The 22200-nt window shown below is 20.3% G+C and overlaps 7 protein-coding genes across 7 annotated transcripts; 5 read left to right on the top strand and 2 right to left on the bottom strand. All coding sequences in view use genetic code 6, as the record gives it.

Moving 5' to 3' along the window:
- Window positions 1-1487: 1487 nt before the first annotated feature.
- TTHERM_00074410 (AMP-binding enzyme family protein) lies at window positions 1488-2846 on the top strand (the record flags this gene model as incomplete). The annotated part of the gene is made up of 4 exons (XM_001015580.3): window positions 1488-2003; window positions 2051-2271; window positions 2343-2629; window positions 2677-2846. The coding sequence occupies 4 exons, from the start codon at window positions 1488-1490 to the stop codon at window positions 2844-2846; spliced, it is 1194 nt and encodes a 397-aa protein (XP_001015580.3).
- Window positions 2847-3289: 443 nt separating this feature from the next.
- Window positions 3290-4096, bottom strand: TTHERM_000074409 (hypothetical protein; the record flags this gene model as incomplete). The annotated part of the gene is made up of 1 exon (XM_012797552.1): window positions 3290-4096. One exon carries the CDS (start codon window positions 4094-4096, stop codon window positions 3290-3292), a length of 807 nt encoding a protein of 268 aa, XP_012653006.1.
- A 5673-nt stretch (window positions 4097-9769) lies between these two features.
- On the top strand, window positions 9770-11345 carry TTHERM_00074390 (transmembrane protein, putative; the record flags this gene model as incomplete). The annotated part of the gene is made up of 4 exons (XM_001015578.2): window positions 9770-10723; window positions 10802-10933; window positions 11057-11119; window positions 11235-11345. 4 exons carry the CDS (start codon window positions 9770-9772, stop codon window positions 11343-11345), a joined length of 1260 nt encoding a protein of 419 aa, XP_001015578.2.
- A 7-nt stretch (window positions 11346-11352) lies between these two features.
- TTHERM_000074357 (AMP-binding enzyme family protein) lies at window positions 11353-11750 on the top strand (the record flags this gene model as incomplete). The annotated part of the gene is made up of 2 exons (XM_012797551.1): window positions 11353-11518; window positions 11584-11750. 2 exons carry the CDS (start codon window positions 11353-11355, stop codon window positions 11748-11750), a joined length of 333 nt encoding a protein of 110 aa, XP_012653005.1.
- Window positions 11751-12267: 517 nt separating this feature from the next.
- Window positions 12268-13558, top strand: TTHERM_000074355 (hypothetical protein; the record flags this gene model as incomplete). The annotated part of the gene is made up of 4 exons (XM_012797550.1): window positions 12268-13001; window positions 13060-13158; window positions 13243-13331; window positions 13395-13558. The coding sequence occupies 4 exons, from the start codon at window positions 12268-12270 to the stop codon at window positions 13556-13558; spliced, it is 1086 nt and encodes a 361-aa protein (XP_012653004.1).
- A 3426-nt stretch (window positions 13559-16984) lies between these two features.
- TTHERM_000074353 (AMP-binding enzyme family protein) lies at window positions 16985-18502 on the top strand (the record flags this gene model as incomplete). The annotated part of the gene is made up of 4 exons (XM_012797549.1): window positions 16985-17662; window positions 17708-17928; window positions 17999-18285; window positions 18333-18502. Exons 1-4 carry the CDS (start codon window positions 17147-17149, stop codon window positions 18500-18502), a joined length of 1194 nt encoding a protein of 397 aa, XP_012653003.1. The 5' UTR covers window positions 16985-17146.
- Window positions 18503-19811: 1309 nt separating this feature from the next.
- On the bottom strand, window positions 19812-22137 carry TTHERM_000074351 (cyclic nucleotide-binding domain protein, putative; the record flags this gene model as incomplete). Its single annotated transcript, XM_012797548.1, has 8 exons — window positions 19812-19932; window positions 20193-20428; window positions 20519-20606; window positions 20864-20953; window positions 21181-21270; window positions 21521-21610; window positions 21992-22041; window positions 22099-22137. 8 exons carry the CDS (start codon window positions 22135-22137, stop codon window positions 19812-19814), a joined length of 804 nt encoding a protein of 267 aa, XP_012653002.1.
- Window positions 22138-22200: the final 63 nt, after the last annotated feature.

Here is a 22200-nt window from a genome sequence, read left to right as displayed (position 1 = left end):
TTTATGTATAATTAGATGGATAAGATTTTAGTTAAAAAGTAAAAGCTTTCATTTTGAAGTTTGTTTAAAATATAATCTGATAAATTAATAAAAGAATGAGAGCTAATTAGTTTATAAGATTTCAATAATGAATTAAATTTTATCGTTAAGTTAAAAACTGTTTTAAATATATAAAAATAGAATAAAAGCTATTTATTTATGTTTCATTATTAAAATTTGGAAAATAAATCTATTTTTCAAAAAAAATGTATTAAAGGAAAAATAAAAAATAAATATTAACTTAATCAACTATTTTGTAAATCAATTTTTATAAAATAAAACATCCTTTAAATAAACAAAATGTTTATTTAAATTTTGAATGAAAATAACATTTTTCAAAATTTATTTTTAAACAGTATGCCAGCCAATATAATTCGAAAGTTCATTTAAAAATTTTATATTTCTTAGAGAAGTTAGTTATGAATAATTTTAAAATTTATTTGCATTTGATTCTCATATAAAAAATTAATTATTTAAATAACAATAATAATAAAAGAAAGAAGAAAAACCAAAAAGTAAATACACAATAAATAAATATATAAAAAATAAATAGATAGATAGTTAGATAGTTAGTAGAAGTAAATAAATTAGCTATGAATTTCCTCAAAAATTTAGATTTTTTTTCGTCATCTTTTAGTTTTTATTTAGTAAACTAACATACGAAAAAAGGAACTTATATAGGAACTTTTATATCTCTTTCAATATTAGCAATAGTTATTGGTTACTTCATTTATCTAGTTTTGTAATTTGCAAATAATAAAATTGATCCTAAATTCAGATCTTAAATTTTCGTTACAGATGAAGCGACTGAGGTTTCACTTTAAAACGATTTACTTGCATTTTAATTCCAAACAAATACAAATATTACATTAGATTAATTTGAAGCATAAATGAATAAAACATATCTTGTTCCTATTGCTTATTTTGTATATTCTGATTAGAATAATCCTACAATGATTTAATTAAACATAACTTAATGTTAAAGCACTTAGCTCCAAGGATATAAATGCCTAGATTTCTCTAATTTATCAAATTACACTTTGATTTAAAGTGTAAAAGATAATATTTAGTCATTTGTTTATATGGTTATTTATCCATGCTAAGTTACTGATTATTTTAAAACAAGTGTACCAGATAATTGTGCTAATCAAACAGAAATAGAGGGCATAGTTGATGGAAGCTCAACAGGATTAAATTTAAAACTATTTACATCCTAATATAACACAACTTCACAGAAAAATTAAATCAATTTTATGAATAAATTTATCTACACAAGTTCAAGTTAATACCAATTAAATACTATATATTCATAGTAATAAATAACAAAAATTTATTAAGGCCTATTTATTCAATCAGAATAATAAATTTCAAGCCCAATAAATTATAATTAGTAAATTTCTACATTTAGTAATTCATTTAATTTACCTTATATATAAATTTCTTTATAAATGGATTAAGTGGTATAATAAATTTCTATTTAGTTCCCTACGCTTCCTGAAATATTAGCTTTGGTAAATTCCACTTTTGCTTTGCTTCTTACAGTCGGATTCATTTTTAGAGCTTATTCGTAGCAGGAAATACTTGAAGAATTTTTAAAAATCTTTTTATAGACCATGTATTAAGATAACTATTAATAGATACTAAAAGAAAGAAATTTAATTTAGTAAAACTAATGCATTCAAGTTGAGGAAAATACTAACCAAAACTAAGCTGAATACAATGTACAAGAAAAGGATGTGTCTGACAATATTTCCTTGCCAGAATTTTCTACAAAATTTAGAGACCATTTAGAATAAAGTTTATAGTCATAAGAAGATTAATTTGACATTTATAGTAAATAAGATGAAATCATAGAAAACCAAAAAGATGAAATTATTGAAAACTAAAAAGACAAAAAACGTTGTGAATTTTATCTCACTTCTATAGAGACAGAGAGCGACAAAATTAATTCAACTTAAAATGAAGTATTTATTTTTAAAATATAAATTTTGAAATATATTTTTTTTTTAAGGAATAAAAATAGTAAAAATCAAATTAGAGTTTGTTTACATTGATTAAAGAAAGAAGTTTAAATCAAAATACCTAGAGCAAAACAAATAGCATAAATTTGAAAAGTTCATGCATAGATAAAAACTCAAAAATAAGAGGCTATAAATTTTTTGAGTCTACGTTTAGAGTTATTTAAGACACAAATCTTTTTAATAAAGTAAAAAAATTTATGTTCAAAAAAAGGTAAATTAAATAAATAAATAAAAATATTATTATTGTTATATATTTTTCAAATTAACTTTCTTTATTAATAGATAAGCATTTAAAATACCCAAAAAAATGTAACAACTAATCCAATTGATATCAGACTTCTTTAAAAAAGACAATTCTTATAATTATTAAACATATTAATCTCTAATGAAAATCAAATAACAAATAAACAAATAACTTAATATTTTAGATTTTTATAAAGATATGCTTTTTATTAAGAAATCTATTATGCTGCTTTTAAGCAAAGAATAGCTAGCTGCAATTTAGCTTGTAGGATATTCCTGCTAATATGTGACAGATGAATTAAATAAATAAAATGATGAAAACTTAAGTAAATTTATTTAAATTTAAATAATCTTAATTAAATTTTTATATTAGGAAGCAAAAAATTGAAAAATTATTTTGAAGAATAGTAAGATATTTTGAATTCCTGTGATTTAAAGTGCAAATATATTAAAAAGTTTTTTAAAAATTATTCATCAGATAATTTTTATAAGAATGACATTAATAGTAGAATATTGTCTTCTATATAATATAAAAATGCTTGAAGCAATAATTTACTTTGAAAATTACTGTTAGAAAAAATTAAATATTCAATAAATCTAACTAACTAAATAAAGTAGAAGTTAATTACTCTATCATTAAATTTAATAAATTCAGTTTTTAAATTAGTTATACGTATTTTAAAATTAATTCTTTTCTGATTTTATTATTAAAAGTTTTTTTATGTTTACATTTTTAGTACAAATTAACCTTTCTAGAATAGTTTACGATTATTTTTTTTTTAAATTTTATACAATTAATATTACATTTTTCAAATTAGTAAATGAGTGAATATATAAATTTAAATATTAAAAATATCAATCTAATACAGGTATTGAAATTTTGCTGACTGTGTACATACAATGTTAGCTGAATTTCAACCAATACTTTTTTATTTAAAAATTGAATACTAAGTAATTAGTCTTCTAGCTTATTTTATTTTTGTTTATCAGAATTTATCTTACAGATTTATTTACCTGCGATTTTAATTAGACAAAAAAAATCCTTTCAATATATTTATTTATATATAAAAAAATAAATCATTTTAAAATATTTGTAAAATAAAATATAAACAACATATTTAATATTAAAATTATAATTAAGTAATAGATAAAATATCAAAAATAGCTATAAATTATCCATTTTATTTTTGTTACTCCATTTTTGTTTTTTTTATATATTTTAATTAGTTGTTTTACTTTTTTTCTACTGATTATTTGGAGTTTACATATTTATATTAAATTAGTTAAAATTATATTTTTGTTTCAATTAAGTATAAATTTTACATATTTTAAACCATCTCTTATATTTTAATTGAAGAAATTAAAAAGTTTAAATGCAATTTACTATTTGTTTGTTTGTTTGTTTGTTTGTTTGTTTGTTTATTTATTTATTTACTTTTTTCTCTTGATTATTTGGAGTTTACATATTTATATTAAATTAGTTAAAATTATATTTTAGTTTTTAGAATTTCAATTTAGTATATATTTTATAAATTTTTAATTATCTCTATCTAAAATATTGATTGAAGAAATTAAAAAGTTTAAATGTAATTTTAAAAAGTGTTTATTTTTATTTTTAATTATTAATTGATAAGTAGAAGTAATTTAGTTAAAATGATGAGTCTCTTCACTAAAGCAGATTTGTTTTGCTAACCCTTTAATTTTTATGTAGGAAATTAATAAACTAAGAAAGGAACTTTTTAAGGAGCTCTAATCTCTTTAACAATCCTAACGGTTGTCATGAGCTACTTCATTTATCTACTTCCCTTGTCCAATGACAGATGACTTAAAGACTACTGTTCCTAATAACTGTGCTAATCAAACTGAAATAGAAGATTTTGTGAATGTAATTTCTGCTGGCTTGAATTTGAAGTTACAAACACGTCAGTTCAATATTAGTTCTTAACAAAACCAAGTTAATTATATGAGAAAATTTATTTTCACTGAATCTGATTAATATGTTTTCAATCGAATAAGTACATAGCAGCAAATAACAAAAATAAGTTAAGGACCTATTATTCAATCAGAAAATGAATACTCTGGTCCAATAAATTATAATTCTTAAAACAATGTTTTTAGTAACCAGTTTGATTCTCCTTACTTGCAAGTTATTTTTGAAATGGATTAAGCAATTTAAATTATTTCTATTTAATTTCCTACTATCCCAGATATTTTAGCCTTAGCAAACAGTGCCTTTGCTTTACTTCTTAGTTTAGGCTTTATTTTTAGAATGATTTCTTAAAGGGGTATATTTCAAGATTTTTTGCACATATTTTTATAAAATGTGTACTAAGACACTTATGAAATAATGCTTAAAGCTAATAGAGCTTGTGAAGATGAGTTATAAAGCAATAACACACTAGCTTAGGTGCTAGAAAAAGCAAATGAAGAAGAGGTTTAAGAAAAAAAGGTTATTGATACCATTTTTATACCTTACTTTACTTCAAAATTTAGATCTTAATTAGAATAAAGTCCTTCATAATAATAGAATACTTAAGATTCAAATCAATAAAAAGATGAAATTATTGACACAAATGAATAAAATATAATTAAAGAGAGTTAAGCTAAGCAGGCTTTTGATAATTTATAAAACAATCAATATTCAGTGAATGATTAACAAATAAAATAATTATTAAATCCAAATAACGTATCTCTCACCTCAAGTTCAAATTAATAAATTATTTTTTAGAATTTAAAAACTCCAGCATACACTCTTCAAAATCATTAAAGCTCAAATTAAATTGATTTAAAATTTAAAAAAGAAAACTTAAGAAATACCAGTATTAATTAAAAGACAAAAGCAAGATAAGAGAGTAATTTAGAATGCTTTATAAGTAAGTTGAGAATGATTAAGGATGTAAAGATATTTCAATATTCTAATAAAAATATTTTCAATTAAAGGTATTCTTTTATTTTAAATGTTTATTACAAATATTTGTATTTATATTTTTAATATGGTAATTAATCAGCACTAGTTTCTTTCAGAAATTTAAAAAAATAAAAGACATATGGAAACAATGGAGAAGCAAATATAGAATCAAATATTAAGAAGATTAGACTTCGAGATATAAAAGACTAATTGAAGAATAAATGTACAAATGTCTAAATATTTAGAATTTATATCAGGAAATATTATTTTTAAAGAAATCTGTCATGTTACTCCTTAGCAAGGAATAATTAGCTGCTATCTAATTGGTAGGATACTCTTAATAGTACTTAACAGAAGATTCCAAAAATTACGAAGATAAGAAATAAAGTATTTTAATTTATTTTATACAAATTATATTAACTAAAATAAATAAAATAGAGAAAAATCACTTTGAAAAATAGTAAGATATATTGAATTCATGTGATTTACAATGTAAATATGTCAAGATGTTTTTTTAGAAGTGCTAGATTGATAAAAATTACAATAATTAAGAAGTGAATAAAAGGATATTTAATTCCATAAAATAAGATAAAGCAAAATTGTGAATTAATTAATTAGTAAAATTTGTGGTTAAATTATTTTAAAATAAAAATTATTCTTTGTAAATTTTTATATTATTGATTATCAATAATTCTGATTTATTGATTTATGTGTAATTGGATGGTAAAAGTTTTATTAAAATAGCCATACTTTTGCTTTAAAGTTTATTTTAAAAAATAATCAGATAAATTAATAAAATAATGAGAGTAAATTAGTTGATAAAATAAAAAATAGTTAAATAAAGCAAACTCAATAAAATTAAAATAGCCAATTTTTATAAAAATGGATTTTGATAAAATATTAGAGATAGTTAAATATATTAGAAAGCATATTTCAAATTATCCTTTTAAATTTAAGTTAAAAAAAACTAAAAAAATTAATAAAAATCAATTTTTCGAAATGTAAAAGCATGAAAGTGATTTATCTCAAAAAATTTATTAATTTCAATGATGAATTAAAAAAAATAAATATTTTGATATAATGTTTGAAGAGGTAATATCATTTTAAAAATAGTATATTATTGCTAATTATTTTTCTAATTTAAAAAAAATAAGGGATAAATGCAAATAAAAATTAAATATTCAATAATAATTAAATAAGTTAAATAATTATATATTATTTAAGTAGATAATTGAATAAATATACAAAAAATAGTAGAACTAAGTAAATAAGTAAGAAAACAATCAATAAAAAAATGAACTTCATAAAAAAAATAGATTTTTTTTCTATGCCTTTTTAATTTTAATTAGGAAACAAACAGACAAAAAAGGGGACATTTTAAGGATCAGTAGTTTCTCTTTCAATAACAATCATAGTGTTTAGCTATTTTATATACCTCATGTTATAATTTTTTGATAATTAAATTGATCCTAAGTTTAGATCTCAAATTTTTGTAACAGATAGCGCAACTGAAGTCTCACTCTAAAATGATTTGATAGCATTTAGTTTTCAAAAAAGTAAATACATTACACTTGAACAATATTAGGCAGAAATGAATAAAACTTATCTTGTTCCTCTAGCTCTTTTTATCTATTCTACTTAAAAGAATACTACTATTTTCCCATTAAACATAATGGATTGTTAAAATGAATAACTTCAAGGTTTTAAATGTTTAGACTTCTCAAATTTTTCAAATTACACATTGATTTTAAATGGCAAGTAAAATATTAGATCTGAGGTTTTTTTGATCTTTTATCCGTGTCCTCTTCTTGATCGTTTTAAAACCACTATGCCTGATAACTGTGCTAACTAAACTGAAATAGAAAATTTTGTGAACGAAGATGCATCTGGATTAAATTTAAAGCTTTATACTTCCTAGTATAATATTACTTCTCAGCAGAATTAAGTAAATTTTATGGATAAATTTATTTATGCAGAATCAGATTAATATATTTTAAATACAATAAGTACATAATAATAAGTAACAAAAATTAGTTAAGGTCATGTCATCTAATCAAAAACTTAATACTCTAGTCCAATTTATTATACTGATCAATATAATGTTTTTAGCAATTAATTTGATTAGCCTTATATATAAGTCTTCTTGTAAATGGATTAGTTAGTGTAAGAGATATCTATTTAATTTCCTACAATTCCTGAAATCTTAGCTTTAGTAAATTCTGCCTTTGCTTTGCTTCTAACCTTGGGGTTCTTTTTTAGAATTCTTTCATAAAATGATATTGTTTAAGATTTTCTCCATGTATTTTTAGAAAATTTGTATTAGGATACATATCACCAATTATTAAAGGATCATAAATTATCAGACTGCAAATCTTAAGTCTAGTAAATTCATCAAGAAGGCCAGTTTTTAGGGTAAGACCTTTTAGAAAAGGATACATCAGATAACATACATCTTCCATCATTTTCTTCAAAGTTTAGATGTTACTTAGAATAAAGCCCATAGTATTAATAAAATAATATTGATTTTACAATTAAATAAGATTATGTTATAGAAAACCAAGAGTTAAGTAATAAAACTTCAGTTTAAAATAAAACATTAGATTTATAAAATGATAAAAATTCTTTCTGCTTTACTTAGTAAAAGTAGTGCACATTAGAAAATAATTTAATTTCTAAAATTAATGACTCAAAATAAAATGAAAGTAGAAATTTAAGCTTGAGCAAGACAATTATAAAGAAATAAAACTAAATAATGCAAAATCAAGAGACTAACCAAAAGCAAAATATCAATTTTGAAAACATAATTTAGAAATTAAGAGTTATCAAAGACCTCAAAATATTTCAAACATTTAAAAATTCTATTTTTAAATAAAAGTAAAAGTATTTAAATTATTTAAAGAAATATTAATTTTATTTTTATAATTTATTTATTAGTTTAGTAACTTAATTGCAAAAATTAAGATATTTCTGGAAGAAGAAGAAAAAAGAAAGTTTAAATGAAAAGTAAGAATTTGAAGCATAAAAAGTGCTAATTGAGAAATAAATTAACCAATAACTAAATATTTTAGATTTTTATAAAGATTTATTATTTATTAAGAAATCTATAATGATTATTTTAAGTAAAGAATAATTAGCTGCTATTCAACTTGTAGGGTATTCTTCTTAATACTTAGCAGATTAAACTAGCAAGCAAAATAGTATTAAATAAGGTAAATATTTGTTTTAACTTAAGTAAATTTATAATTTTTAATTAATCTATAAAATATAGTTAAATAAAAGTATAAAAACCACTTCGAGCAATAATAAAATATTCTTAATTCTTGTGAATTATAATAAAAGTATATTAAAAAGTTTTTTTCCAAGTTATAAGATGATAGCTATAATAAACTTGACATAGATTATAGGATATTCTCTGCAATAAATAATAATTGAATAAAAAAATAAAAATTATTTTAAGTTTTAAAAATATAAATTTGACTAAATGTTACTTACCTTATTTTTATATTTAGTATCTGAACAAATTATTTATGAAAATCTCATTTAATTTCAAAAAGTTATAATTCTTGTTATCATTTACATTTCACTCATTCTTTATTCAAAAAAAATATTACAATAAATAAAATTTCCATGATATTATCTATAATTTTTTAAAGTGATTATTTTTTAGTACAAGTGAATTGATGTGAGAGTTATATTAATATGCCTTTTTTTAAAATTATTCCTATTCAAAAATGTAGGATTTATTTTTATAAAATTTGAAAATACAAGTAATCACAGAAATACTTGTAAATTTGGCAAAATCGGTTATTATTCAACTGGGTTCGTATTCTTATATGTATTAATTTAGATAATAAGATCTAAAAAACCAATAAGATTAATTACATTTATTTTATGTTTGTAATATAAAATAAATAAATAAATAAATAAATAAATAAATAAATAAATAAAAATTAATTACTATCATAAAATATTTTATATCTTATAATATATCATAAAATTTCAATATTAATAAATATTTAATAACAAAAACCTAAATTTAATTTTATTCTTTTGTTCAAATTATAAATGGATTTAGAATATTAAATAATATTTTTAAAATATTAAATTAATAAAACTTAACTAATTAATTAATTTTTATATAAAAAATAACTTGATTAAGCTTTACTTTAAATATATAATTCATTATATATCAGATAAATTGTTAAAATTTTATTTTATTATTCAAAGAATTTCTATCAAATATATATTTTGTAAATTTTTTATTAATTATCTCTAGAATATTGATTATTTAAATATGTATTTTATTTGTTTATAAATTAAATTCTAAAATACAAAATAAGTAAGTAGAAGTAATTTAGTTATTATGATAAATCTCTTCACTAAAACAGATTTGTTTTCCTAACCCTTTAACTTTTACCTAGGAAATTAATAAACTAAGAAAGGAACTTTTTAAGGGGCTCTAATCTCATTAATAATCCTAGCAATAGTGGTTAGCTACTTCATTTATCTGGTCTTATAATACCTTAACAATAAGATTGATCCGAAATTTAGATCACAAATGTTTATCACGGATGAAGCTACTGAAATCTCCCTTCATAATGATTTGTTTGCTTTTAAGTTCTAATACGATTTAAAAACTAGTTTAGACTAATATTAATAGCAAATGAACAAAACTTATATCGTTCCCATTGCTTTCTTTGTCTATAAATCTCCTGACATTAAATTACAAAAAATACTCAACATAATTGAGTGTACAGATCCTTAACTTTAAGGCTATAGCTGTGTAGATTTTTCAAGCATAAACAATTTCACCTTGATTGAAAGTGTTAGAAATAATATCCGATCTTAGTTATAGCTTGTTTATTACCCTTGTCCAATAACAGATAGCTTAAAAACTACTGTTCCTAATAACTGTGCTAATCAAACTGAGATAGAAGACTTTGTGAATGGAGAAACTGTTGGCTTGAATTTGAAGTTATATACATATCAGTTCAATATTAGTTCTTAACAAAACCAGGTTAATTATATGAGAAAATTTATTTACACTGAATCAGATTAATACATTATTAATCGCTTAAATCCCTAGTAGTAAATAACAAAAATAAGTTAAGGACTTATTATTCAATCAGAAAATTAATACTCCGGCCCAATCAATTACAACTCTTATAATGATGTTTTTAGTAACCAGTTTGATTCTCCATACATACAAATAAATTTTGAAATGGATTAAATAGTTTAATTTATTTCTATTTAATTTCCTACTATTCCAGATATTTTGGCCTTAGCAAACAGTGGTTTTGCTTTGCTTCTTACTTTAGGCTTCATTTTTAGAATGGTTGCTTAAAGAGATATATTTTAAGATTTTTTGCACGTATTTTTATAAAATATGTACTAAGACACTTATGAAGTAATGCTTAAAGCTAATAAAGTTTGTGAAGATAAGTTATCAGGCAATAACACATTAAATTAGGTGTTAGTAAAAGCAAATGAAGAAGAAGTTTAAGAAAGAGAGGTTATTGATACAATTTTTATACCTAACTTTTCTTCAAAATTTAGATCTTAATTAGAATAAAGTCCTTCATATGAATAGAATACTTAAGATGCAAATCATTAAAAAGATGAAATTATTGAAATAAATGAATTAAATATTGTTAAAGAGAGTAAAGCTACTCATACTTTTGCTAATTAATAAAAAAATCAAAATTTAGTGAATGATTTATAAGTAAAATAATTATTAAGTCCAAATAACCTATCTCTCAGCTCAAATTCTAACAAATAAATTCTTTTTTAGAATTTAAATAATCCAACTAATAATCCTAAAAATTATTCAAATTAAAATTAAAAGACAATAGTAAGTTAGGCAAGTAATTTAGATTGCTTTATAAGTAAGTTGAAGATTATTAAGGATGTAAAGATATTTCAATATTCTAAAAAAATGATTTTCAATAAAAGGTATTATTTTTTTATTTTAAGAGTTTACTACAAATATTTGTTTTTAAATTAATATGGTAATTAATCAACAGCAGTCTCTTTCAGAAAATTAAAAGAATAAAAGAAATATGGAAACTATGGAGAAATAAGTAGGGAATCAAATATTAAAAAGATTAGACTCCAAGATATAAAAGACTAATTGAAAAATAAATGTATAAGTGTCTAAATATTTAGAATTTATATCAGGATATATTATTTTTAAAGAAATCTGTGATGCTACTCCTTAGCAAGGAATAATTAGCAGCTATCTAATTGGTAGGATATACTTCTTAGTACTTAACAGGAGATTTCAAAAACTACAAAGATAAGAAATAGAGTATTTTAATTTATTTTTTAAATTATATTAATTATAATAAAAATATATATATAAATAAATGATAGTGAAAAGCTACTTTGAAAAGTAGTAAGATATATTGAATTCATGTGATTTACAATGTAAATATGTCAATAAATTTTTTTAGAAGTGCTAGATTGATAAAAATTACAATAATGCAGATGTTAATAAAAGGATATTATATTCCATAAAATAAAACTAAGCAAAATTATGAATTAATTAATTAATAAGTAAAATATTTGGTTAAATTATTTTAAAATAAAATTATTATTTGTTAGTTTTATATCATTATCTATAATTCAGTCAGATTTGTGTGTGATAGGATAGGATGGATAAAATTTCCTTTAAAATAGTCAAAACTTCTTTTAAAGTTTAATTTAAAAAGCATTCATATAAATTAATAAAAGAATTAAGGTTAATTAGCTTTTAGATAAAAAATAGATAAATAAATAAAGCAAACTAACATAAATTATGTTAAATAAAATTTCAAAAGCAAATTTTTATAAAAATGCATTTTCATAGACTAAGTAAATTTTATGAATAAATTTATTTTTACAGAATCTGATTAATTTGTATTAAATACAATAAATACATAACAATAAGTAACAAAAATTAGTTAAGGCAATGTCATCTAATCAAAAACATAATATTCTGGTCCAATTTACTATACTGATCAATATAATGTTTTAAGCAATTAATTTGATTAGCCTTATATATAAGTCTAATTGTAAATGGACTAGTTAGTTTAAGAAATATCTATTTAATTTCCTACAATTCCTGAAGTCTTAGCTTTAGTTAATTCTACCTTTGCTACACTTCTTGCTTTTGGGTTAGTTTTTAGAATTCTTTCATAAAACGTTATCATTTAAGATTTTCTCCATGTTTTTTTAGAAAATTTGTATTAGGCTACATACCACCAATTAATATAGGATCATAAATTATCAGACTGCAAATCTTAAGTCTAGTCAATTCATCAATAAGAAGTCCAGTTTGTAGGGTAAGACCTTTTAGAAAAGGATAAGTCAGATAACATAGAACTTCCTTAATTTTCTACAAAGTTTAAATATCACATAGAATAAAGCCCATAATATAAAGAAAATAAAACTGAATTTAAATTTGATAAAGATTATGTGATTGAAACTCAAGAGTTAAGTAATAAAATTTCAGCTTAAAATAAAATATTAGATACACAAAATGATAAAAATTATCTCTGCTTTACTTAATAAGAGTAGTACACATAAGAAAATAATTTAACTTCTAATATTCATGAATCAAAATTAATTGAAAGTAGAAATTTAAGCTAAAGCAACAAAATAATAAAGAAATAAAACTAAATAATCTAAAATCAAAAGGCTAAACAAAAGCGAGATATAAATTCTGAAAATATGATTTAGAAATTAAGAGTTATCAAAGACCTCAAAATATTTCAAAAATTTAAAAATTCTATTTTTGAAAAAAAGTAAAAGTAAGTATTTAAATTATTTAAAGAGATATTAATTTTGTTTTTATGATTTATTTATTAGTTTAATAACTTAATTGAAAAAAATAATATGCTTCTGGAAGAAAAAAAAAGAAAGTTTAGATGAAAAGTAAGAATTTCAAACATAAAAAGTGCTTATAGAGTAATAAATATACCAATCACTGAATATTTTAGATTTTTATAAAGATTTATTATTTATTAAAAAATCTATAATGATTATTTTAAGTAAAGAATAATTAGCTGCTATTCAACTTGTAGGGTATTCTTCTTAATACTTAGCAGATTAAACTAGCAAACAAAATAGTATTAAACAAAGTAAATTTTTTTTTTAATTAAATAAATAAATAATTAATAATTTATTAATCCTGTAAAATATAGTTAAGTAAAAGTATAAAAACCACTTCGAAGAATAATAAAATATTCTTAATTCTTGTGAATTATAATAAAAGTATATTAAAAAGTTTTTTTCCAAGTTATAAGATGATAGCTATAATAAACTTGACATAGATAATAGGATATTCTCTGCAATAAATAATAATTGAATAAAAAAATTGTAAATTAATTTAAGTTTTAAAAATATAAATTTGACTAAATATAACTTACCTTATTATTATATTCATTTAGAACCAGAATTGTTAAGCTAATTACACATAGCTAAGGTAATTTTTTTTAATTCTCTATTGAGAAAATAATAATTCGATACTCTACCTATTTCTAAAATTCTCCGTTGTATTACCAAATAATGAGTTATTAATTAATTTAAAGATAAAAATTAACTATTTTAATTTACACCAAAATCTATGATAAAATAAAGAGTTAGGAATTTCCATAAATAAGAAGCTAGTTCATTTAGTTTCAAAAATTGTATTGTTATAGCTTTGGTTTTGTATAAAATTAAATTTTAAAAAGATAATTTTTGTGTTAAATTTCAATAATATATTTTTATAAATTATTTTATTTAATAGATAACCTCAATATTAACTCGAGTAAGATAGTATTTTGATAAGATGAGCTAAAAAATCAGCCAGATTAATTACATTTATTTTATGATTGTGATATATAAAATTTAATATTTGTTTAAGTGTTAACAAAAATCCTAATATAATATTTTTTAAATATTAAATAAATAAAGTTTAATTAATTAATTAATTTTTATATAATAATTAACTTGATTCATTGATTCAGCTTTCATTTAAAGGTATTTATTATTTTACAGAATTATATATAAGATATATTGTTAAAATTTTATTTTATTTTTTAAAAATCAAATATTTTGTAAATTTTTAATTGTCTCTAAAATATTGATTGAAGAAATTAAAAAGTGTTTATTTATTTAAATATGTATTTTATTTGTTTATATATTAAATTCTAAAATAGAAAATTATTAACTAGAAGTAATTTAATTAATATGATAAATCTCTTCACTAAAACAGATTTATATTCCTAACCTTATATCAATAAACTAAGAAAGGATCTTTTTAAGGAGCTCTAATCTTATTAATAATCCTAAATATAGGGATTAGCTACTTCATTTATCTTGTCTTATAATGCTTAAATAATAAAATTGATCCTAAATTTAGATCATAAATGTTTATTGCTGATGAAGCTACAGAAATCTCCCTCAAAAATAATTTGTTTGTATTTAAGTTCTAATATGATATATAAACCAGTTTAGACTAGTTTTAATAGCAAATGACCAAAAATATTTTAGTTCCTATTGCTTACTTTATCTATAAATCTGCTGACATAGATTTACAAAATACAGTGAACATAATTGAGTGTAAAGATCCTTAAATTTATGGCTATAGCTCTATAGATTTTTCAAGCATAAACCAATTATACCTTAATTTAAAGCGTTAGAAATAATATTAAATCTTATATATTTCTTATTTAATATCCTTGTCAAATAACAGATAGCTTAAAAACTGTTGTTCCTAATAACTGTGCTAATAAATCTGATATTGAGGATTTTTGGAAATGGATATATTGTTGGCTTGAATTTGAAGTTACAAAAATATTAATTCTTAACAAAACCAGGTTAATTAATTGTATGAAAAAATTTATTTACACTAAATCAGATTAATACATTATAAATTAATTAAATCCATAGTAGCAAATAACAAAATAAGTCAAGGGCTTATTATTCAATCAGAAAATTAATATTCCGGCCCAATCAATTACAACTCTTAACATGATGCTTTTAGTAACCAATTTAATTCTCCTTACTTGAAAGTGATTTTTGAAATGGATTAAGGGGTTTAAATTATTTCTATTTAATTTCCTTCCTACAATCCCAGATATTATAGCCTTAGCAAATAGTACCTTTGCTGTGCTTCTTATTTTAGGCTTTATTTTAGATTTATTTCTTAAAGAGATATATTTCAAGATTTTTTGCACCTATTTTTATAAAATGTGTAATAAGACACTTATGAAATAATGCTTAAAGCTAATAAAGTTTGTCAAGATAAGTTATCAAGCAATAACACACTAACTTAGGTTATATAAAAAGTAAAATGAAGAAGAAATGTAAGAAAATGAAGTTATTGATACAATTTTGTACCTAATTTTTCTTCAAAATTTAGATCTTAATTATATTATAGTCCTTCATATGAATAGAACATTAAGAAATAAATCTTTAAAAAGATGAAATTATTGAAATAAATGAATAGAATATAATTAAAGAGAGCTAAGCTACGCATACTTTTGATAAATTATAGAACAGAAAAAATTTAGTTAATGAATAATAATAAGTAAAATAATTATCAAGCCCAAATAACCTATCTCTCTCCTCAAATTTAAATCAATAAATTCTTTTTTAGAACTTAAATAATCAAACTAATACCCTAAAAATCATTAGAATACAAATTAAATTGATCTTATATTTAAAAATAAAGACTTAAAATAAAAATTTAATTTAATCAAATATTTTTAAAATTACTTTTAAAAAATTATTTTACTAAGATAGTTATTATATATTTTTCAATAAATAAAATATTCTTTTTAAAAAATAAAACTTTCAATGAATGTATAAAATATTTGTTAGTTATGCATTCGCTTTTTAACAAAATGCTAATATAGATAGGAAGTTCATTTAAAAATTTTATATTTCTAGAAGAAGTTATGAATAATTTTTAATTTTATTTGAATTTCATTCTCAAAGAGAAATTTAATTATTTAAATAATGATAATAATAAAATAAAGAGAAAAAAACCTATAAATAAACAGTAAATAAATAAATATTAAAAAAGTAAAAAGTAGAAGTAAATAAGCTAGCTATGAATTTCCTCAAAAATTTAGATTTTTTTTCGTCATCTTTTAGCTTTTATTTAGTAAACTAACAAACGAAAAAAGGAACTTATATAGGAACTTTTATATCTCTTTCAATATTAGCCATAGTTATTAGTTACTTCATTTATCTCGTTTAGTAATTTGCAAATAATTAAATAGATCCTAAATTCAGATCTCAAATTTTCGTTACTGATGAAGCTACCGAGATTTCTCTTTAAAATGATTTATTTGCATTTTATTACTAATAAAATATAAATGTTTCATTAGATTAACTTGAAGCATAAACAAATAAAACATATCTTGTTCCTATTGCTTATTTTATATATTCTGATTAAAATAATTCTATAATGATTTAATTAAACATAACTTAGTGTTAAAACACTTAGCTCCAAGGATATAAATGCCTAGATTTCTCTAACTTATCAAATTACACTTTGATTTAAAGTGTAAAAGATAATATTTAGTCATTCATTTATATGTTTATTTATCCATGCTAAGTTACTGATTATTTTAAAACAAGTGTACCAAATAATTGTGCCAATCAAACTGAAATAGAAAGCTTGGTTAATAGTGGTTAAGCAGGATTAAATATAAAACTATTTACATCCTAATACAACACAACTTCACAGAAAAATTAAATCAATTTTATGAATAAATTTATCTACACAAGTCCTTATTAATTCCAATTAAATACTTTATATTCATAGTAATAAATAACAAAAATTTATTAAGGTCTAGTTATTCAATCAGAATCATAAATTTCTAGCCCAATAAATTATAATTAATATATTACTACGTTTGGTAATTCATTTGATGCTCCTTATATATAAATTTCTTTATAAATGGATTAAATCGTATAATAAATTTCTATTTAATTCCCTACACTTCCTGAAATATTAGCTTTGGTAAATTCTACTTTTGCTTTGCTTCTTACAGTTGGATTCATTTTTAAAGCTTTTTCATAGCAGGAAATACTTTAAGATTTTTTTAAAGTCTTTTTGCAAACTATGTATTAAGAAAACTATCAAGAGATATTAAAAGAAAGAAATTTAATTTAGTAAAACTAATGCACTCAAGTTGAGGAAAACTCTAACCAAAACCAAGCTGAATAAAATATACAAGAAAAGGATGTGTCTGACAATATTTCCTTGCCTGAATTTTCTACAAAGTTTAGAAATTATTTAGAGTAAGGTTCATAAACCTAACATAAGGAAGTGAAAATTTATAATAAATAGGATGAAATCATAGAAAATCAAAAAGATAAAATTATTGAAAATTAAAAAGATAATATGGTTTGTGAATTTTATCTCTCTTCTATTGAGACGTAGATCGAAAAAATTAATTCAACTTAAAATGAAGTATTTTTATAATATTTAAATTAAATGAAAAATATTTTTTCTAAGCAATTATAAGGGCCGAAATTAAATAAGAGTTAGATTACATTCATTTAAGACAGAAGTTTATGTTAAAATATTTAGAACAAAACAAATAAAATAAATTTAAAAAGACCTCATATTGATCAAAACTCAAAAATAAAAAGCTATAAATTTTTTGAGTCTACATTTAGAGCTATTTAAGACACAAATCTTTTTAATAAAGTAAAAAAATTTATGTTCTAAAAAAGGTAAAATAAATAAATAAATAAAAATATTTTTATTTTTATGTTTTTTTGACTAAACTTTCTTTATGAATAGATAAGCATATAAAATACCCAAAAAATTGTAGCAACTAATGCAATTCATATCAAGCTTGTTTAAAAAAAAGAATGCTGATAATCATTAAACATATTAATCTCTAAGTTTAATCAGAAAACAGATAAACAAATAACTTAATATTTTAGATTTTTATAAAGATATGCTTTTTATAAAGAAATCTATAATGATGCTTTTAAGCAAAGAGTAGCTAGCTGCAATATAGCTTATAGGATACTCCTGTTAATATGTGACAGATGAATTTAACAAATAAAAAAATGAAAACTTAAGTAAATAAATTTTAATTTAAACAAAATTAATTCAATTTTAATTTTAGGAAATAAAAAATGTAAAAATTATTTTGAAGAATAGTAAGATATTTTGAATTCATGTGATTTAAAGTGCAAATATATTAAAAAGTTTTTTAAAAATAACTCATAAGATAATTTTAAAAAGAATGACATCAATCATAGAATATTATCTTCAATATAATATAAAAATGTTTGAAAGAAATATTTTATTTTTAAAAATACTTTTAGAAAAAATAAAACATCAAATAAATTTAACTAAATAAAGATAATAGGTAGAAACTATTCATTAAATATAAACGTTTTTTATTAAACTGATTGAATATAAGTTTGATAAATTCAGGATATAAAGTTATATATTTTTTAACTATTTTAAAACTAAATTTTTTATTATTTAATTATTAAAAGTTTTTGTATGTTTACATTATTTGTATGGATTAACCTTTCAAGAATTATTTATGAATAATTTTTAAAAAAATTTATACAATTAAGATTAAATTATAAAAGTTAATGTTTGAATTGATGTATAAATTAATTAAACAACATTTATATAAATATTATGATTAATTAATTAAATATCATTCAAAAAAATATAAATATAGATAGGTATGAAAAACCAGTATCAAACTAAATTTAATTGAAAAATACTCTCTCAAAATTAATTAAGTCAATTTAATTTTTTAATTTTTTTATTTTTTATAAATCATTTATTTACTTACAAAAATATGAATGATATTTATAATATAAAAACAATAATAAAATCTATCTATTTATATTTTATGTTTAAAAAACTTTTTCAAAATATTATTTAATAAAATATATTTTATTATTCAAACATTTAATATTTATTCATCCTTTTTTAGTCATTTATTTATCATCAGAGTTATTTTTTAAAGACAACTAATCTTTTTGATTTAAGACACTTGCTTATTACTTTGAATTTTTATGATTTATTCATTGAGCTAAAAATTTTATAAAAAATTTATGTAAATTTTAAATAAATATCAAATAGAATAAACTTTTAAATTATAAATTATTTCTTAAGTTAACAAACAAACAAAATAACATTAGTGCAATAAAAAAGATAAAAAAATAAATAATTATAATCTATCAAATAAATTTAAAAAGCTTTTTTGTTTAATATTCATTTTTATAGTTTAAAATATCACAATCCAAAACAAATAAACTGTTTTTACTTAAGCTAAAGTGTTAAATTTGAGAGATTAATGCAATTTTCTAAAGCAGAACTTAAGCCTGATGCACCTTCCTCACTAATTTAATTGTTACTTTTTAAATATTGAAGAAAAAATATTTCATTAAATAGTTAATTAGAAGGAAAAAATTAAGAAAAAGTATGAAATAATAAGATTAATTATTAATAAAAGCAAAAGTTGAAAATAAAATGATGAGTTAAATTAACAAACAAATAACAAAAAAAAGCAAGCACAATAAAAAGAAGAAAAAAAAGAGCTTTATTGTTTTAAATTAGTTTTATAATTAAAAATATATCACAATCCAAAACAAATAAGCTGTTTTTACTGAAGATGTAGTGACAAATTTGAGAGATTAATGCAATTTACTAAAGCAGAACCTAAGCCTGATGCACCTTTGTCACCAATTTTATTGTAACTATTTAAATATTGAAGAAAAAATATATCATTAAATTTTAATTAGAAGGAAAAAATGAAGAAAAAATATGAAATAATAAGATTAATTAATTAATGATAAAAGCAAAAGTTGAAAATAAAATGATAAGTTAAATTAACAAAGAAAGAACAATAAAAGCAAGAAGCACGATAAAAAGAAAAAGAAAAAAGAGCTTTATTGTTTTAAATTAGTTTTTATAATTAAAAATATATCACAATCCAAAACAAATAAACTGTTTTTACCCAAGCTTAAGTGTCAATATTGAGAGATTAATGCACTTTGCTAAAGCAGAACCTAAGCCTGATGCACCTTCATCACCAAATTAAGAAGGGCTAAGCGGCTCGAGTGGGCGAGTCGGAGGGTCTTAGCAGTGATATCGGGGGTTCGAATCCTATACCGCCCCCTTTATTTCGAAAAATTCCATGTAAAAATAAACGAGATAAACGCAATAAACGAGCTAAAGCATACCACTGATACGCTGTATATTATTTAAAAATTGGTGAATTTAAAATAATTCGATAATAGCTTCTAACTATAAATACATAATTAAATAAATAAATATATAAACATTATAAAAATTAATTTTTAAGTTGTATTCTGAGTGCATTTATATGTGCGAGTATTTCTATTCTATTCTATCACCAATTTAATTGAAACTTTTTAAATATTGAAGAAAAAATATACCATTAAATATTTAATTAGAAGGAAAAAATGAAGAAAAAATATAAAATAATAAGATTAATTAATTAATAATAAAAGCAAAAGTTGGAAATAAAATGATGAGTTAAATTAACAAAGTAACAACAAAAAAAAGCAAGCACAATAAAAAGAAAAAAAAAAGAGCTTTATTGTTTTAAATTAGTTTTTATAATTAAAAATATATCACAATCCAAAACAAATAAACTGTTTTTACCCAAGCTCAAGTGTCAAATTTTATAGATTAATGCAATTTGCTAAAGCAGAACCTAAGCCTGATGCACTTTTGTCACCAATTTTATTGGAACTTTTTAAATATTGAAGAAAAAATATATCATTAAATAGTTTATTAGTAGGAAAAAATATGAAATTATAAGATTAATTAATAATAAAAGCAAAATTTTTTATTAAATTATGAGTTAAATTAGTAAACAAAGAACAAAAAAAAGCAAGCACAATAAAAGAAAAAGAAAAAAAAGCTTTTTTGTTTATAGTTTAAAATATCACAATCCAAAACAAATAAACTGTTTTTACCTAAGATCAAGTTTCAAATTTGAGAGATTAATACAATTTTCTAAAGAAGAACCTAAGCCTGATGCACCTTTGTCACCAATTTTATTGTAACTTTTTAAATATTGAAGAAAAAATATATCATTAAATTTTAATTAGAAGGAAAAAATGAAGAAAAAATATAAAATAATAAGATTAATTAATTAATAATAAAAGCAAAAGTTGAAAATAAAATGATGAGTTAAATTAACAAAGAAAGAACAAAAAAGCAAGCACAATAAAAAGAAAAATGAGCTTTATTGTTTTAAATTAGTTTTTATAATTAAAAATATATCACAATCCAAAACAAATAAACTGTTTTTACCCAAGCTCAAGTGTCAAATTTTAGAGATTAATGCAATTTGCTAAAGCAGTACCTAAGCCTGATGCATCTTCGTCACCAATTTAATTGCTACTTTTTAAATATTGAAGAAAAAATATACTATTAAATAGTTAATTCAAAGGAAAAATTGAAGAAAAAATATGAAATAATAAGATTAATTAATAATTAGTAAAATTAACAAAGAATGAAAAAAAAAAAAATCACAATAAAAAGAAAAAGGAAAATAAATCAAATAAATTAAAAGAGATTTAATGTTTTATATCAACTTTTATAGTTAAAAATATTACAATCCAAAACAAATAAACTGCTCTTATTAAGTGTAAGTTTTAATATTAAAAAATAATAAAAAATGAATAATAATTAATTAAAAATTGAAATGAAAATTAAGTTAACATAGCTAAATATATAAAAATATTAATAATAATAAAAATAGTATTAATTAATAAAATATACATTAGATTAATATGGAGAACCTAATGAGATATAAGTTAAGAGTTTAAAAACTTTTTTTATTAATTTATATAAATATAAAGGATATTAATAAAAAAATTAATAATTACTTCTTTTAATTTTTTATAATATTTAATCTATTACATCATTTATTTATTTTTTCAAAATTATTGAATAGTAAGCAACTTATGGAATTTAATTAATTACAAATG

The sequence above is a fragment of the Tetrahymena thermophila genome (genome assembly GCF_000189635.1).
Source record: "Tetrahymena thermophila SB210 genomic scaffold scf_8254650, whole genome shotgun sequence".
NCBI lineage: Eukaryota > Ciliophora > Oligohymenophorea > Hymenostomatida > Tetrahymenidae > Tetrahymena > Tetrahymena thermophila.
Note: the sequence above shows the minus strand (reverse complement) of the source record. Positions and strands in the feature narration are given on the sequence as shown.